This window comes from Barbatula barbatula, assembly GCF_947034865.1.
Source record: "Barbatula barbatula genome assembly, chromosome: 25".
Classification (NCBI taxonomy): Eukaryota; Metazoa; Chordata; class Actinopteri; order Cypriniformes; family Nemacheilidae; genus Barbatula; species Barbatula barbatula.
The window spans coordinates 8,578,291-8,597,264 of record NC_136788.1 but is presented as its reverse complement, the minus strand read 5'-3'; the positions used below and the strand labels follow the sequence as shown (position 1 = coordinate 8,597,264).

The 18,974-nt window shown below is 42.0% G+C and overlaps 1 protein-coding gene across 2 annotated transcripts in view; it reads right to left on the bottom strand.

The window, feature by feature from the left end:
* Positions 1 to 18,974, bottom strand: part of roraa (RAR-related orphan receptor A, paralog a) — a 221,403-nt gene continuing 202,429 nt past the window's right edge. Inside the window, exons 2-10 of one of the 2 annotated variants that reach the window (XM_079449832.1) lie at positions 11,619 to 11,704; positions 9,437 to 9,578; positions 7,014 to 7,409; positions 5,788 to 5,909; positions 5,451 to 5,583; positions 4,133 to 4,240; positions 2,313 to 2,423; positions 1,771 to 1,883; positions 1 to 1,203 (exon numbers count right to left, since the gene is read on the bottom strand). In XM_079449832.1, the coding sequence (XP_079305958.1) occupies positions 1,039 to 1,203; positions 1,771 to 1,883; positions 2,313 to 2,423; positions 4,133 to 4,240; positions 5,451 to 5,583; positions 5,788 to 5,909; positions 7,014 to 7,409; positions 9,437 to 9,578; positions 11,619 to 11,704 (1,376 nt within the window). In that variant the 3' untranslated portion in view covers positions 1 to 1,038. The remainder of the gene's footprint in view (positions 1,204 to 1,770; positions 1,884 to 2,312; positions 2,424 to 4,132; positions 4,241 to 5,450; positions 5,584 to 5,787; positions 5,910 to 7,013; positions 7,410 to 9,436; positions 9,579 to 11,618; positions 11,705 to 18,974) is intronic. The other variant, XM_079449833.1, reaches the window with a different exon arrangement.

The window sequence follows — 18,974 nt, the reverse complement described above, 5'->3', positions numbered from 1 at the left end:
TGTACTTATGACCGTATACCCTGTAACACGTTAGAAATTGGGTGAAATGGACCCTTTCATTGCATCGATGGTGGTGGTCGGACCATTACGTTAACACCATTCCAGAGAGGGACTTAATAGCAGATGGCCTTAAACGATATCACTTAGCAACTATGGTGGATGAAGTCTCTGACAGCTAAAAGTAATTGAGCTTTTTACGTAATTTAAACTAGAATTACCAGAATTCTACGTTTTCCTTCTTTTTTTAGACGATTGTCCGTAGAAAGGTGATGCTTTATGTCACCAAATGCCGACAGACATTGCTTAACACTTCTTCTCTTTCTCTCTTTAGCCTTCTCTCCCGTCATCTTCCTCTTTGCTGCTGGTTTGAATTCAGACATCAAGCGTTCCCAGAAAAAATATCAAACCCACAGGAGAAAGGAACTGGCCAAGCCACGCACACCACATCTATGAGTATTTCTACATACACACGGTACACATTAACTACCGCTGCAGTTCTGGTCGTAAAGACAGATCACATGTAAAACATTCGTTCGATTTCGTTTTTCTTGGCTTGTAGGGGACTTTAAAATATGTGGCTTCCTTTAAAAATGTTTAAAACGCCATATTCAGGCGAACCCTCTCCGGGAATCGTTTTCCGTTTTGGAAACAAGTCAAAACAATTTATGCTGATCGTGACAAATCTCCATGGGACGGTACGCGTGGACTCTTCAGGTTCAGCCAGAAAAAAGAGAGAGAGGAAGCGTATGTAAAACAAGCGTCTTCTCATCCTCTCCCTTGGGCTCCGCATCCCACCTGTGTCAGTAAATGGAGGGAACAAACCCCAAAAATAAACCGCTGGAGTCAAACCCAGTCTTTTACCTCCTTCCTCATTCCGCTCGAAAAACACAAAGAAAAAAGGGGCAAGGGTGTGTGTGCAGTGTGTCGGCCGTCCAGGTGTGTGTATGTGTACGTGCAGGGCACTGGTAAAGTGTCTCAGATTTATGCTTGACATTCCCCACGGCGTGAAATCCCCGGGCGGGGCGGGCGCGGGAAGCGTTACCCGTCAACGGGCATGGACTGCTCAAAGTCTGATCCGAACAACTCCTTGTACAATGGGGGGAAGTGGGCGCGCACAATGTCTGGGTATATTGCTTTGAATGCCGTCAGCTTTTCTGTATGCCTGCTGCACAGAGCTCGCAGTGTGGAGACTTTGCATATCAACTGCAGAGAGAGAGAAGAGAGGTCTGTTATTCCTTTTTGCTCTAAAGGACCTTTTGGTACTGGGATAAAAGTCAGAACTTTAAATCTAGCGACACTTGGTCTTAAGTTTTTCTAAAGGAGTCATACAGCTAAAATAAATGTTCCCCTTATTTCCTTTCCTGTAATGTAAGTAACTGTTCTTATTGTATTCAATATATCATTGCACTTTATTCCAAAAATAACATGTATATATTTGTCTAACCTTTCATCAAAATCTAATAACGTTCCCTGCACCTGAAACAGCTGACAAAACCAAGGCCACCCGGGCAGGGAAAAGTAATATTAACCAATAACATCACAACATTTCATCCAGATGGAAAACATCAATTCCATCCTTCATTATTTCCCACTGAATATTCTGTTTTAATTGGAAATAAGTCATTATTAAAGTCAATTGTGTAGCGAATAATTCTGTTGTCTTTAATGCCTTTATTCATAATTGATTAAAAAAACTTTGCATAATTATAAAATGAAATATACACAAATATCACATTTAATGACATCATATCCTGCTTCAATTTGAAGTACCTTTGTCAGAATGCCGTCCTCTCTGTGGTTCTTCTGGAGAACGTGCTGAAGTGCCAGCTGGATTTTCTGCTGGAGTTTCTCCACCTTCACTTTCTCCTGGAGCCAAGACCGGTCTAAACACACATGCACAGACGGGTGAGGATGTCACACTTCATCACAATCTGAGCTGTGACCTTGCGGTTCACACACATGGTGTTTATGTGGAGTATGAAGAGGCAGGGTTGAATCTGGTTCGTATCATTTTAAGAGCAAAGGTGGCTGTAATGGAAATGTCCCATTAGGGAAGGACACATACATACTACTTTTTCGAATTAGCATTAATACAGGGACAATCACAGACACTAGTCTGATTTCATAGATCACACCACGTGGTTCTACCGTGCAACCATTCACGGACCACACCTTGTAAGATTTGAATCTACAATCTTTCGGTTACCGGTCCTTATCTTTAACCACCAAGCTAAAACAGCCTGTGTGAAAGTGGTAAACAAGGGATTGTGGGTAACACGTTTGTAGCGTTTAACACATTGAGCCAGGCTTACCTGCAGACATCAACACGAAGGCGGAGAACAGGGCGATCTCATCTTCAGAGAGGTGCATAGAACACAAGTTTTTCCCAAACTCGAAGACAGAGCTGATCAAATCATCGCAGCCTGTCACCGTGGAGACAGAGAGACAGAAAAAGATGTACAGACAGGCATGAGATGAAGCAGTAGACAGCACTGGTAGACACTTGACGTTTTTGCGGTGACACCGAGGTAAAACAATAACATTTTTATGCATTCCAGAATGCTTTTCCCACTGTGTTTTTTTCTCTAGGATAGTCATGTTTTGGCGAACGAGATGGGTTATGTAAGCATGACTGGGGTCACTAACGAAACTTTCAGTAAAGCCTGTGACTCATGAGTTCACACAAGAGATCTGAGTCTCTGGCATGCCTTTGTCTTAAAGGCTCGGAGAACAGATGCAGGCTTGTTAAAAGCCTCGTGCAACTGCCAGAGAAATGAGATATGGGCATCGTTATTATAAGAATGAGAATGTTCACATCTGCACAAACAGACACAAATATTGATCGAGTGTTGGCTTGCAGACCGTGGCACCCACATGCAAACACCTTTCTCACCTACTTCATTTCTTATATATTTGTGTTTGTTTTGGCATTTGGATAGCTTTCTGCTTCTAAAGGTTTCAAATGTGTGCAAGTAACCACAGAGAAGGGATTTCACTAATGTCATGGCATTCAAACATAAATGCTATTTGCTTACCCAAGAGAAACTATAGACGGGTTGTGGTTGGATAGCATGTTTGATAAAACACTCTCAGTAGACTCTTAATCTTGCTTATGTTGTTTCCAAATGCCCACTATATGTGGCATTTTCAGCGAAGAATGTTTGAGTTCATGTATGGCGAATAGGGAAAGCCTGTTTGCTTGCACAGGTATGACTTTTGGTTGCAAACTGGTTGGTTTGTAACCACATTTGAATGCTGCCACCATGTGTGCCTCACTCAGCATTTAAAGTCCCACTGCGTGCATTCATTTTATAACTCAAAACTCATCTTTTAGCATTACAATTGCATATGTAATTGTTTTTTCCCGTGATGATAATTGATTTGTTCTTAAAAATGACTGTAACTCTACATCCTTGCTTTATTTAGTATACGCAGATTCATGAATATGCAAATGATTCCCCGCCTCCATTCAATCGCAGGAGCTCGGATCGTTGATTGGTACATAGATGGCTCATTCGACCTGTGAGCAGCGCCAAAGATATTAATATTGACAAATTGTGCCTGCCACTGCCATTACAATGAATGGTGAGGAGTGCAATGTTCAATATGGCCGCTCTAGCGAAGGAAGTCCCGCCTTCCAGTAAAACAAGCCAATCGTCTATCAGTCGAGACTGGAGATCTCGAAAAGGTGATTTTTAGTAGCGTTTAAGTTTAGAAAACCAAATTTATAATACAGTTCATGTTATGTTAAATTACTGATCGGAAATATGCTGTTTAATTGTTGCTAGCGATTTTAGAAATATCTGCCTTCCCCCATTCAAGCAGATGCTATGACGTAAATAGCTGCCCAGAGGCATTTCAAACATGGCCGCCGAGTGGCACGACTTCCGTAAACGTTTTTTTGCAGCGAGTGGCAGCAGAGCTGAAACAGCAGTGATCGTTTCAGTGCATTATTAAACTGTCTTAGGCAAACAGCAGTTTTATGGAGAAAATACTCTGCGATAGTTTCAAATGATTCAATTGTTTATCTTAAAGCATATTAAAAACACCACAAAGACAGATAAACAACAAAAACATTTCACCACACTGGGACTTGGGAAACAACATCTTAAACGAAATGAATGTAACTCACCTAATGATTTGAAGACGTCAGGCCCTGCATACTTTCCGTCAAAATAGACTGTATTGTTCTGAGGGTCGAAGGCACGGCACATTCTGACAAACACCACCTCCAAAGAGCCTGTGCACAGATAAAAGAGAAACAAGATGATTATTCATAGTCAAGAAAAGAGACAGATAGGAACAGCCGGAAATATACTGTACAAGAGATGTTGCAACATAACAGTGACAATTTACAATAATCGTGATTTTCATATCAATCTGACAGTGCACCGATTTTTTGAATATCAGTGTTGCTGTAAAAAAATGCTAAAGCGGGCATTACATTACACTTCTTGTGCTGTAGATCAAACATTTTTGTGGCAGAGCCATAGTTCGTAGAGAATCTATTTTGTGTTCCTGCAGCTAAATGTGCAAAGCACTGGCTAGGTTGTCTTTTAAGACGAACTGCTAACGAAAATGCATACTGTTTCGCATACCAATAAAACGTACACCTTGAATGCACTCCAGTAGCGTTGGATAAAAATGTCTGCCAAACGTGGAAATGTAAATGAAGACAGCTAGCTGAATACTAACACTGATGTGTTACCACAAGTAATGCAAGAACACACGTTAAACACCCTTGAAATGCGTTAGCTAAGCATACACGTCTGCATTAGCGTACTTGTGCATCATCAAGAGACAGAATCTGCTTTGCTATGTTGACAATTAGCTGAATATATTTGTCACTTAAGAAAACATCTGTGCGTTTTGCTGTGCGTGTGTGCATCTCAGGTGGAATGTGCTGCTGTTATTGTTGTGAGTGGGAGCAGTAATTCTACAGCCGAGTGCTTTAGTGAGCTGCTTAAAGGATAAAAGCCATGTAACAGAAGCCATTACAGAGCTTTAGCAAGATGCTGGTGGTTTAAAATGTCATGTCAGACGAGAGCTCTCACTCACTTTGTTATTAATTTCGCTTAAGCGTGGCACAAGCAGAAACCTTGAGAGCTGTTGGGATCATGATGGGGACAGTGTGTGTTTGTGTTATAAATCTCACATTGCTAGTAAGGAGACATTGGTGGATAGCATCTCAATAATGCTCTATTAATAAGAGCTGAGAGTCCATGCTTGCACATTTCGGCAATTATAATAGATTCTATAGGTTATTCCATGCATACATCATTCCCATACAATATATAAAGAGCATACAGCAGATATAGTATGGTAGTAGTGCAAAGTTAGAATATGCAATGAACGTAGCAACACAGGAGCAAATATATATATATGTTTAAAGCCAGTGAAATAAGCCAGGATGGATGATGGTGATATAAACAAGCACACAAATGCTTTACCCGCTTTGAGTAGCACTATCTGATCATTCTGACAGAGCTCCATAAAGCCATCGATGCGCTTGGCAAACTCCACCACGTACTGAATGGCCTCTGTGATTTTAATAGCACACAGCTGCCACATGACTTCTCTGGGCTGAGGGGAAACACAACAAAGATCCTGTTGAGTTACAGTAGAATTAAGCAGTTGTTTATCCCTTCAACTGGCTGCACCGCATGTACACGTAACCAGCCAGTAGGACATTTATACACTAAACAACACTGCCACAACAATGTACATTTACATGATCAAGTTGAAAGCTTAATTCGCTCTTCAAGAACGTGTGTGTGCGTGTAGTACCTTGCTCTGGTAGCTCTCCACTTCCTCCTGAAGGAAAGCTTGCCAGGTCATCTGCTGAAGCTCTTCTCTCAGGTACTGACACGTCTCCATATGGGACTTGGATATGTTTTGGGCCAGATGCTCTGAAAGACAACACAACCCACCACACCGTCAAAAGCCTTCGTCATGCCTGGCTGCATTTAATGTACATACATATTGAGATGTACTACATACAGTATATGTATGCAGCTGCTGTATACTGTATGTGTGTGTGTGTGCATACATGAGATATATGGCGATTGTTTTGCATAAGCGATTTATAGAGGTCATACCTTGTTGAAGATACTCTTAACAAATGCATATTTGAGTTAAGTGTGGTTGTGCATTGCTGCTTTGTAATTTAAAGTCGATTTCTAAGCTTGCAGCCGCATGGCTGACCATTTTCATTCTGATTTTCTATCGATCAAGTAAACAACACTTGTTGAGAAGCAATTCCTGTTTCCGTTTTTAGGGCATTTTCATGTAAGTCAAGTCTTAAAGACATTTTCATTCATTTCCAATTGTTCTGTTGGTTGTATTTTGTTGCAAAATGGTCTACATTGTATGCAACTTCTGGAAGTAAGTAAACACAGCATGTCTCAACTAAATTGTGCTATCTTATCCGGCTCGTTTTAAAGGTTAGTGGCGACAAATGTTTTACCATTTAGTGCTTTGTATGAGATGTTTGGTTGCAGGTTCTGTCCTTTTTCTTCTCTTCTATTTTTGCACTGTAACCACTTTGAAACACAGCGCATTAACGGCATATCAAATTGACTCCAGAATAAGCAATAGAAATCAAAATAGGGCAGTGCTATAGTGATGACATGAAAGCGAGGTGTGTGTGTTTGTAAATGTATGGAAACAAAGGTCATATTTGCTTTCAGCAGGAAAGAGCAAATGAAGGCGACAAAGAAGAAAAAAAAGTATAAAAATTCAATCATGATGAAAACACATCTGTTAAAGAGAGTCCCAGAGCAGGAGGGGAACCTAAAAAAATGATTTCCCTCAGCGTGTGCCCTGCTGGATCCTGATTGGCCCTAATTAATGGAAACTAATTAGAAAAAAAGAGGTTCTTTTAATGAGTCCTTGAGATGAGTCTCCAACCTACTGCTATTTTAAGACACCTTAAGCGACGTTTGCCCCACGGTTGAGTTCTTCCCCCAGTCCCCTCGCCTAACCAAAATCGTTCTTGTTATTTTCTCACTCACCCAGCTCAGCCATGGAAACGGTGGGGGATGTTTCCCCATTGGTGAATGAACAGTAAGGGAAGAAGCCCGAGCTAGAGGTGAAGTCGCAGATGGGCTCTGGCTTGATGCCGTTGATGTCCAACCCGGATTGGTCGGGCGAGGGTTGGATGTCCAGGTAGAAGCTACTGATGCCCGAGTCGGGTTTGGTGCCGTCGGGCGTGTGGCCATTCATGTAGCCACTCAGGTCGTCGTGGAGCTCGGTCAGGCCGTTGGTGGAGAGTCCGTAGGTTGGTGTTAGGGGCTCGGCCTCACCGGGCTGCTGCTGGTGGTCCCGCTGTTGCTGTTGCAGCCGGTGTTTCTGCACTTCTGCATACAGGCTGTCCCGCTGTTTCTTGGACATGCGGCCGAATTTCACCGCTGTTGAGACAAAGATTGTACACATAAGAATTTATCGATTCGTTCATCAAATATAAACCAACTCAGTCAAGTGAGCAATATTTATTCTGGTGGAAATTGTTTCCAAAACCTGTTCGTGAGTCTTGTTTGGAGAAATGCAATAGTGATGTCTGCATGCAGGGATCAAACCACCAGTTACAAGCCGTGAGTCTTAAACACTAAACCAAACCATGCCTCTTTACAACTTAAATAGCTGATCGAGCGTTATGTCCCTACAGTCCTCTTATTTTCGAGGAAATAAAAGTAACTTTACCTCGTAGCCATTGTTACAAAACAAAAATCTCTTTTCCCTCAAGACTTTGGCCTTTGAAGGGAAGCTTAGTGAGGGAGCATGATGAGTACGCCTAACTCCAGGGAGCTGGTTTTAACGTCTCTCCGAGGGTATTAATATGGTGTATTTGGTCCGAAAAACTGCTCTACTCAGTAATAGCATTAGCTTTCCGCTGTCTACCTGCCAAAATGATCCAAGAACAGAAGACCTGACTAGAATGAATCACCAATTTACCTACCCAGGTTATTCTGTGGGTTCTGCATTGGATCTTGTAGCGAAATTAACAGATATATAAAACCAAAACTGTCTATGGTGTTGGAGCACACACAGGTTTTGACCTCAATTCATTTGCGCTCCTGTGCACATCTTCTGCAAGCACATTTAGTTATGTTTTAAATGCTGTAGTGGGCTATTTCACTGATGCTATTTTCAGAAATCACACATTAAACATGGTTGGATGTTTCATCCTCATTTATTTCAGATATCATTCCAAAAAGTATATAAATAAGATCAATTTTTCTAGTTGCTACACGCAAATATAATAATATAAATATTACTATTAATATAAATAATATATATTTCCCAACCAAAAGAATATATGGTAAAAACCATCACAGCCCTAACAGGAAGACCCTTACCCGCCGCACCTGCAGACAACCGAGGAGATGTAGAAAGAAAGAGTTTGCAACAGCTTCAGCTGGTGTTTGAACTGGAAAAGTGTTATGGGAGCAGATATAGTGCGGATCAGATATAAGTGGAGCTCAACTGTCTGTGAAATGAAGGGTGTCTGAAAGAGGATGAGCCAAAGCAGTATTGGATGGAAGGGAGACAAGATTAACCAAATGGAGAAGAGACAAAATGAGATGAGGACAGAAGGTAAAGTCTAGAAGATGTGAAGAGAGTATGAGAAAAGAAAACTAAATGAGATGAGAGGACACAAAACAGATGAAAGAAAGAGGAGGAGAGGAGAAAAGAAACGGACAGGAAATGTGAATTTGAAGTTTTTCAAACAAAGGAGGACACTTGAAGATGTACCGGAAAGGGGTCTGGATGAAAACCTAACATGGTCTCAGGCTCGTACTGTCTGCATCTCACTGTAAGGAAGGCAGACGGGGACCCGTGAGCTTCAGACAGAGTGAAGTCAGAAGTCACCTTGCCTGTCCTGGTTGCGTGCGTGAGAGCAACTCGGTAGACTCCGAAGACCTGGCCTGATTTCATCCTCCTGTCACAGGCCGTAGTCACATCGCCCAGCTGGAGGCCCAGCAGGGGGCCTCCACACACATGCACGCACACAAACACATGCTCACCTGTGTTCCCGTTAATGCAGCTCACCTGCATTGCCTTTAATGAGCTTGTTTTAATGATGCTCATTTAATAAAAGCTACTTGCTGTCAGAATCCCCAGTCTGAGTGAGGATGCCCTGCAGTCCACAACTACAAGCCTTTAACATTCATCTTGTTGCAAGTTTGTTGAGAAACTAATGAGCAATGCGCCAACTATAGAACAGATAGTCTAATTTATATGACATGGCCAGACTGGGACATGCATTGTTGCCTTTTATTATCTTTTCTTGAAGTCTACTTGCGTATTTGTATGCAGTTTCAAGACTAATCCGTAACTGAAAAACGTGCGCATGTACAGTACTTTATATGCTGCTGTATTCAATATTTCACATGCGTTTGATGTTCTGAGTCTGCTGTGCTGGACACGCACTTACCGTCACGTGACATGCCCACGGCCAGACACTTCTGCAGCCTGCAGTGCTGGCAGCGGTTTCGGCTGGTGCGGTCAATCAGGCAGTTCTTCTGACGCGGGCACGAGTACGCCGCATTGCTCTGTTGACTCCTCCTGAAGAAACCCTAGAGCCCCGAGAGACGGAGAGAGAAAATGAGAGCCGCTTGGATCCACATACTGGGAAATAGGGGTGCCACAGCATACCAGTATTGACATTAACCCTGATATAAAAAATGTGATTATCAATATTGTGTTATATTGCACCCTTTTATGTTATGTTGACTTAAAGTTCACCCAAAAATGAAAATTCTTTAATCATTTATTTACGCTCTTGTCATTTTAAACACGTATGACTTTTCTTCTGCAGAACACAAAAGATATTTTGAAGAATGTTGATGTCCGAACAACACCGACCCCATCAACGTCCATTGGTTTACATTTTACGCATTTGTACCACTGAGACATTTCTCAAATTCTAAATATCTTCTTTTGTGCTCTTCAGAAGAAAGAGTCATATACATGTTTTGAACGACATGAGTGTTGATGACAGAATTTTTATTTTTGGAGCACAGTTTGCCTGTGATGGACCAAAAGGAGTGAAAACAAAATAGACAAAAATGAAAGAAGAATTTGACCGATATCATTATTTATTTGAGAAAATATTGAATATTTCTATAAAATCCTTTGGCCACGTAATCATGCAGTAAAAGTCATGATGTAACAGTCATTTTTGCAATGCTTTGTCCTGATAATTCTATTTTCCCTATTGTTGGAATGAATGTTACATACCTTTCTCAAACCGCATAGGTATGCAGCACGTTTATAGTTCACAAGCAAACTTATGTGTTAACATCTGATGATGTTTGTAAAACAGAATCTAATATTTCATACTTGTTAAGCAGCTGTGATATTATGAGCAAATGACTTGGCTTGTGTTAATGACGCCATCTGGACTTTATTTACAGCTAAATTACAAAATGAAAGTGCGGAAAATGTGTTTAAAAACATCAATGAACCTCACACGTCAACGAACAGTATTAACTTTAATACATTGCCGAACTGATGAGCTGAATAGAAACAGACTGTCGTCTGTCATCTAGTGAAATGTACAAAATGTCAGTTTGTGTTGTTAATACGGTGACGGCCTGATCCGAGAGTGACGAGAAAGGTTGTAAATAATGGCGAGTTTGTCTGAGGTTATTAATGTTGAATAACAGGGCCCGAACCCGGTGGGTGCCGCGAGGGGGAAGGAGCGGGCGCCCACGTCGAGTTGATTTCTCATCCCTTTGACTTAATGAATTGATTCCAGCTCGTCATTAACACACCCCACTCCACAGCTCCATACACATATGTCTTAATTAGTTGCTCATTGGCTGTTTAATTACTAGAAAACAGCTGACAGCTGCCAAGTTGCTTTCTAATGGCAGCCATTATGAAAGCGGGGTAGGACTGCCGGTGACAAGCGGCGCTCCTTAATAATGCTATGATTTATGGGCCGGAGCGGTGTGCTCGCACATATCATTAAATGTCTCTCTGCCTCGTGTAATTAGTAACCATTAAAGATACATTTCAGCAGTTTATTCATCAGCGTTGCACGTTTTCTTTCCTCCGCGATGCGAGCGACTGAGCGAGAGATGCTGAGCGGAGGGTCTATTGTGCGAAAAACAAAAAAGCGACAAGAAGCAAGTTTGATTCTGCCGAGCCCGCTTGCGGAATGCTAACGAGTCGCTCCGTTGACAGGCGGCAAACAAGAATACAAAATAAGCACAATATTCCTCTTTGCTGAGTGGACGGCGTGCTCGAAAAATGCACAAAGGGGGGCGGCGGGGGGGGGCTGCGTGCGTGCTAGCAAAACCGCTTACGACATGCTTTGATTCATAGCGCTTCCTTTTTTGATGGTTTTATTATAAAAAGTCACGCACGGTAGAGACAATCTCAACGTTTTGTAACTGTGATGTTCATACAACATCATCATAAATGCCGTTTTTAGAACTTTGATGAATTGTGAAGTCCTCTAAATAAAGTGTCTGTGTGTTTTGTCTTTTTGAAAAGCCGATAATTTAAGTGAATTATCTGTTATTTTCTACATTGTGTCATTTATTTACTTCCCCCGCTTTTTTATTTGTTACGCACACACCCACTGACAGGGTTGTTTAGCTTCTTACCTTGCAGCCTTCACACGTTATCACACCGTAATGGATGCCTGATGATTTGTCTCCACAGATCTTGCAGGGAATTATTTCGATTTGAGCTGCGCGAAAAAAGAAAAGAGAGAAGACACTGTCAGGATTTTTCGCTGTCACCAGTTAAAGCACAACACCTCCTCCATGGCTGCATGTTGCGACATGAAACGGCGCCGAGCTTCAAACGCATCACATCCCTGCCACCCAGCCTCAGCTGCACCGTGTTTGGAGGAGGCTATCTTGACTTTAAACAGAAAACCCTTATAAAGTGCTGCAATCATGATGTCAGTTTGCACACACAAAAAATGACTTGTAAGAAGAAGCACCGCTGCTTCCCGCAGAGGAACAGTGTGACAGGGAGCTGCTATTAACCACACGACTGGACCTTTTTTACCAGTGAAATATCAGCTCAAAGAAACTTGAAAGGCACAAAACCCACAATGAAAGTTTTGTAATCTTTTTGATACAATCCAACTGTGGTGTGAATAAGAGGCGTATGGTTTACAATGAGGAAAACGGATAAAGACCTGCATTTTGATGCGATGCCATAAGTATAAGATTCCCATTGTGAAATGTGTGGAGCCAGAAATATTGTAACATGAAATTACAAGTGACAAGTGCACGTATTCACCTTCCGAACCAGTATGACTTTCTTTCTTCTGCAGAAAAAACAGAGAAGACATTTTGAAGAACCAAACAACGACACCATTGACGACCAAAATATCTTCTTTTTCACATGAGGTTGTCTTAAGACAGAATTTTTATTTTTGGATGAACTATCCCTTTAATAATGACTGTCCAGCTCACAGTAGCTTCAGCAGCAGTCGAGTGTGCTTTGAGAAGAAAAACCTCAGCTGGAAGTCAGTCTGAACAATTCAGTGAAGGCCACTTTTCAACCTGCCGGTATTATTTCTGACAGATAAAACGCTCCACAAACACTAAGCGCAGTTGCTTAGCCGACTCTGCTTGATAAAGTTGGGCATCTCGAAGCGAAGGTCACGGCAACATGATCGCATCAAAAGGACCTGAACCAAACCTCTGGCCATTGCAAAATAGACCTTACCATGCAAGAGCTCCTCTCTATATTTATCCGGATTAGAGCTCAACGCTTACTGTTTAATGTAGCCTAAGCATTTTATTTCTACTTGACAAAAATCGCTCCCTCCAGTTCTCTCAGATCGCGAGCCAAAGTTCCCCGCAGCTACTTGCCTACCTCCAGCCAAAATACTGTGGCTCGATAATATTTAAGAGAACCTTATAAATCCAAACGTGCAGAATTAATTTGCACGCATCAAATCTGCCACCGCTGAGCGCCGCTTCAGCAAAGGCCACAAGCGTGTTTCATCATACGCCCTCGAGCTCCTGTTGTGTCTTTCGGATAATGTTGACGTACCCGGCCACTGGTCTCCCTCTCTCTCTAGTAATCCCTTACTTTACTATTTCAAGGAAAAGGTAATTAAATGACACTAACTAATTACTTAGTAACTAGTAACACCCAACACTGACGATCACAACCAGCACACCGTCCGTTCAGTCAAGACAGCCTTTAAACGGCATATCAGCCTACATTTCAAGTTGATATAAAGCATTGCCGTTCTCAGGAGAGCCTCGTGCGCATTGCCGGGTCCGAGGTTGCTAAGTGCGTGCTCAGCAACGAATCTAAATACAAACTAATATAAATGCCTTACTGATCTTGCTGTTATCAGTGATTCAATGAAGAAACCATATCTTTTTGCTGTTGTTTTTCGCTTGTGTGAAAAAGGAAACATTGCGGGCTGTGCACTCTGTTGTTTGTTTTGTGTTCTCTCGGCATGAGCATTAGCACGCCTGTGTGTTCCTACTCCTTTAGCATTTTCAGCCTCATTACTTACATAATTTGTTCTGACATGCACTCACAACAACTGAAGCATGCTGTAATTACGGCTGGCTGTGGTTGAGGTCCAAAAGAGGAGCTGCGGTACCAGGCCCCGCCAGTAGGTGGCAGTGCAAGGCTGTGACTGCAGACGTTACCTCAACCTTCACAATCTGCCCTACAGGCTCAAAAGGCTAGCGTCTCAACACAGCTGCCATCACAGACAGGCCTGTGACTACCCGGCTCACCGGCTGTGGGTTCCGACCCGCGGTAGCAGCCACCGCCAGCTCCTCTCTGTGACTTTCCCCAGGCGCTGCTCAGAGGGCCCTAGGCTTTAGCCGGAGAGAATCAGGTACTCTCGCTGACGAAGCTCGTGCCACATCAGGTTAAGGCGTAGGAAGTGAAAAGGGCATTATGCTGCGTCGGCCACTGGAGTTTGGGTTTGCCTAGTGCAAATATTTCTCAAGCTCTCCCTCTCGCCGGGCCTCCACATGAAACACTCACAAAGCTCTTTGTCTCCCGCCTGGCTCACGCTGCAGGTTGCTGCGCCGGATTGGTGCTTCCTTTGTCTACGGAGAGCGCTAAACCAAAATTGTTCTGCTGAAAAAAATCTTCACAGCAAGGGTAGGACGGGGAGTAATTCGTACAGCTACAGTAGAAACACACTTACTGTGTGGAGACAATCAGCTGTGTTACACATGTCTACACAATGTCACTTCCCTACATTGGATAACAACATAATTACCCCTGCAAAAATATTTTTTAAATGTTGTCATGGTGGTGATACCATAATATTATCAGAGTATAACAACATGACAGTCAATTATTATTTTCATTTAATAACTGTGCAACAGTACAGCCACAACATAAGAGACATTTGGACATTGTTTTCAATACCCTCGGATCAAGTCATTTGTGACATCTCAGATTTTTTACAATTCTATCGTCAAACAACACAATTTTTAGTCGACTTTTGACGACTTTCAGGTGTGGAAAAATTATAATATTTTCAATCTATCTGTGGCACAACTACAAAAATTGTTGTGTCATGAAGTTTTAACACACTGTCTCATTTTAACACCCTGTGTGTCATTTTGTGTTGCTTGTGTGTTAAATAAATCAAAGGGACAACCCAATATTGAGATACAAGTAACAAATATGTGTTGCCCTTAACTAGAAACGAAACCTAGCCTACACAGGCTAGTGTTTTAATACACACATCGTTTAATAGACAAACTGACTTTTATATGGTACAAACTGTATATTCTTCCCCCTAACCCTCACACACACACACCTTTCTGCATTTAAACATTTACATTTACAAACAATCACCATTTCCTATGGCAACCGCTATATATTTGTTCCCCAACAACATGTAGAAACCCATACACACGCACATGCACTGTAGCTTCCGAAACCATAAAAAATGTCATACTAAACCACAAGAATGCTAGTCACACCACTAGCCCTATCTACATTCTACGTCAAAGACGTAAGGAATGAAAACAACTAAAAGGGCACAGTGCCGGGGTGATGTTAAAGAGCAAACCCTGGCACTAAATGACTCCCCCAGTGCCTGTGTGTCGTCTGGGCAAGCGTGGCGACAAAGAGCAAATCCGAGGCAGCTTGCTAGATTGGTCCTTCGTGTTGTGACTTCCTAGAGCCCACTTCAAGGTCACTGAGTCAGAGGCGACAGCGAGACCGAGCCCTGAGGAGTGAGTGACGTGTCACTTTGCTGTCCCCTCTGCCTCTTAATGCTATCCGTCTCTCTTACATCTCTCGCCCTCCATCCCTCTCTCTCTCTACGTCTCGGTCCCAATCACACCCCGTCTCTGGTGTGCCCTTTGCAGCCCTCAAATCAGACCTCATGGGGGCAAATCCTCTGCTCTCGCTTTCAGAAGCTTCTCCATTTCGGCTGACATCAAACACACTTGTCAGTTGCTCACCAAATGTCCATTTTAATTGGTCCGGCACATAGTTCATGCACATAAATTCAGACTGAGGTCATATTTCATAACCTAACATTGAATGTGACAGTAATTTCTATATGAAAAAACTATTCCTGAAAGAAATCATATCATGTCTTCAAAATCATTGAATCTTCTGTGTATTTTTAGACACATATATAGATTTAGGCATTAACTGTGACTTTGGCGTTTAGTTTTTTCACAATATCGTTACATGTGCTATAAAGAAACCAAGAGTCTCCCTTTTTCTAGTCTAAAAGTGTCCCTTATTTTCTTCTGCTGAGTCGGCTCACGTTCACGCTTTAATTTGTACAAGTCTTTCTTCTCCGTGATAAAGACGCAAACAATTGAAAACCCTAGCAAAGGTGCCTCATCAAAAATGAGACAATAATCATTTTACAGTAACGTGCGCTAACGGCTCGGCGCTAGCTGTCACGGCGGCTCTGTATTCTTGAGCACATTAGTGCTGACATCAGCATCACAAAGGCACCGATTCTCCATGCCTGGCGTTTTTTGAACGCGCTCTCGCCTCATTTGTACCTGAGGAACTTCGTTCGGAGAGTGAGGCGGAAAGTGTGATGTTGACACAATATATTGAAAGCGTGAAATATTCAGAACATCCGCACGCTAATGGGGGACTCTAGACATGTGTGTGGGGGAGGGTTGATTGCTAACTTCACCAGAGTGCTTCTTACCCTCCGCAGATACAAAATGATTTTTTTTCTGCTTTGCGGTATAAAAACAATCTGAACATCGACGTGTTCTCCCATAGATATCAGTACCTGGTTTGGTGTGCTAAAGATCAAGGGCGAAGGGCCAGAGCTAGCAATGCAAATCAATATAAAATGGGCTAAATCACGTTTAGGATTAGGATTATCTTCTTATGGTATATGGACGCATAACGGTCATAAAGTAGAGAGCTTAAAGCTATAGTTCACCCAAAATCATGCATCATTTATTCACCACATGTCATTCTAAACCTGTATGTTAATCTTTCTTCTGCAAAACACAAAAGAAGATATTTTGAGAAATGACTCAACAAGTGCGGATTTTAGCACCAGTAGTGGTAGCAAGTGGAATTGCTGAATTGAGCGCGGAGCTTCCTTTTGTGTCGCCGCTAGCGACGCAGAAATTACTTGCTGTAGCTTTAAATGTGGAAATGCCACTGGTCCACACTGTTTTTCTCCATAACTGTGTGTATGTAGGAGGTTGCTAATGTGGTTGTGTGTTGACAGCTGTCATTGACCACATGACGCAAAGCCATTGGACTCATGTGATGGGATTATGTAAGCGATTGGACAGCCATGCTGGAATTGTGGACAGTGCCACATTACAGTAGGATTAATAGCAGTCCTTCAGTCCAGAAACTCCAGAAACAAATAGGAGTTTAATCAAATTTCCTTGGAAATGTCTCTCTACCGTTTCAGATTGTTTCCGTAAGTAATGCAGCCGACTGCCTTGTGTGGTACAACACAAAACCGCTGGTGCTATTCACATGGGTTAAGTATACGGCTTTGAAAAAATGTGTCAGTTCAGGCAGTCTGGAGCTTTTTGGCTTGGATTATAATATAGCCTACGATTTAAAAAAAGAGAAATGGTCTAAAAATGTTACACATTTACATGTGTTCACTTGGAATCAAACCCCTAACTTACCCCTACAATTTGATGTATCGTTCATGTTCAGTGCAGGATGAGACGTTGCACATTTCATTGTTTGTTTTTCCACGCACATGTTTGTTTGCGCTCCATGCGTAATTCTTCGATTTTAATCACAGTCCGCTGTCATGATTCACAGTCACTCGAGACCGTCTGAGAGCTGAGAAGATCAGAGGAGATAAGGATGATCGAGAGAAAAAAACTATAGTTTCTCGCTCCTCCTGTAGCTCCTGAAGTGGTGAGTTGGACCCAGGGCTGGCTGCTTGCCTTTGGGCTGCGTTCAGGACTGAACTGATGCATGCATCTGTGTTTGTTTGTGTGTGAGGCCATTAATTTTTCAGTGCCACACACATAACTCAAGATCCTTCTCAACAAACACAGCAGCTTGTGTCACCGTATTTCTAGATGTACCCGAGTGACTCAGTCAAATGCATTTTGACATGCCACATACAGCAGAGTTTCCCAGTTGGAAGTGAGGAGACATCTCACTTCAAGTGTCCATTATTTATTTATTTAGTTCTGCACAACAATTTACTACTTAAAACAACTACTTGTGGCTACGTGATACTAGCTTCGCTCTTTATGCCTGCATTTTAACTCACTTTTTGATAAAAGATTCTATATGTGGACCCCAATACAATTTTTAAAGTCAAATACATAAAAAAATGTAAAAATAATAATAAATAAAAGTAAAAAAAATTATATTATATTTATTATCCATTATTATCAATCATACTTATTTTTCAAATATATATTTCCAATATAAATATGTATCTCAATTAGTCCTAGTACTAACTATTGTATCAATTGATGTCATATCAAAGGTGATGATGATCTTCTTGGCGGCGGGTGAGAGTGAACTCTGAGAAAAAGAACAGAAGGATGGGGTTTATGCTGGAGACAGCTTTCACCTCCTCTTCTCTGACACTCTCTTTCCCCATCCTCCCCTGTTCAGTGACAGGCAGAGAACTTCCATCAGAGCAGGAACTCTGGAGCCACAGGGCACGTCACATCTCACCGTGCACCTGAATCCCTGGAGCCGGAGAGGCGGCGTCATGTACAAGAGAAAGGAGCGAGAGGTGCATTTGCATGGTGTCAACGTCTCTGCGGTGCTCCAACAAACACAAATCAAAGTATGCAAAACCCCTTCACAAGCATAAATATTTATCTTTGTTTAAAACGTGTTACACTGTCTTTAACAGGGCGGCCCTGACCAAAATCGTCCCTGACAATTAAAGCTTGAACTCAAAATATTGAGTGTTACAAATGTGGGCATGCGGAAACAAACGACACAGGGTATGTAAGGCTGGCTTAAAGGGACAGTACACCCAAAAAAGGATTTATTTACCCTCATGTTTTTTTTAACTTGTATAGGACTCTACTATGAAACGCAAGAGAAGATATTTTGATAAATGTCTCGGTGGTTTTGTGTCCATAACAATGGAAGTCAATGGAGGCCAATGTGGTTTGGTTACCAACGTTCTACAAAATATGATCTTTTGTGTTCCGCAGAGGAAAGAAAGTCATACAGGTTTAAAATGACATGAGGGTGAGAAAATTATTAAATAATCTTTATTTTTGACTAAACTTTCCTTTTAAAATGCAACACTCAATACATTATGTAACAGGGAGCCCGGTTCCGACTCTGTCCTCCTCAAATCCTGATACGTTACTACAGTTTAAGCATTTAAATGTGTTGTTTATTTTGTAAACTTAATAAATCGCAATACCCGCTACATTTTGAAAGGGAACTCAGTAAAGCGCAGGCAGTGAAGACTGAGGCATGCAAGAGTTCGCCATATTCTATTTTTGTTTACGAATGCCATGTGTGGCAAAGCTTGACGTTGCACATCGCTGAGACTT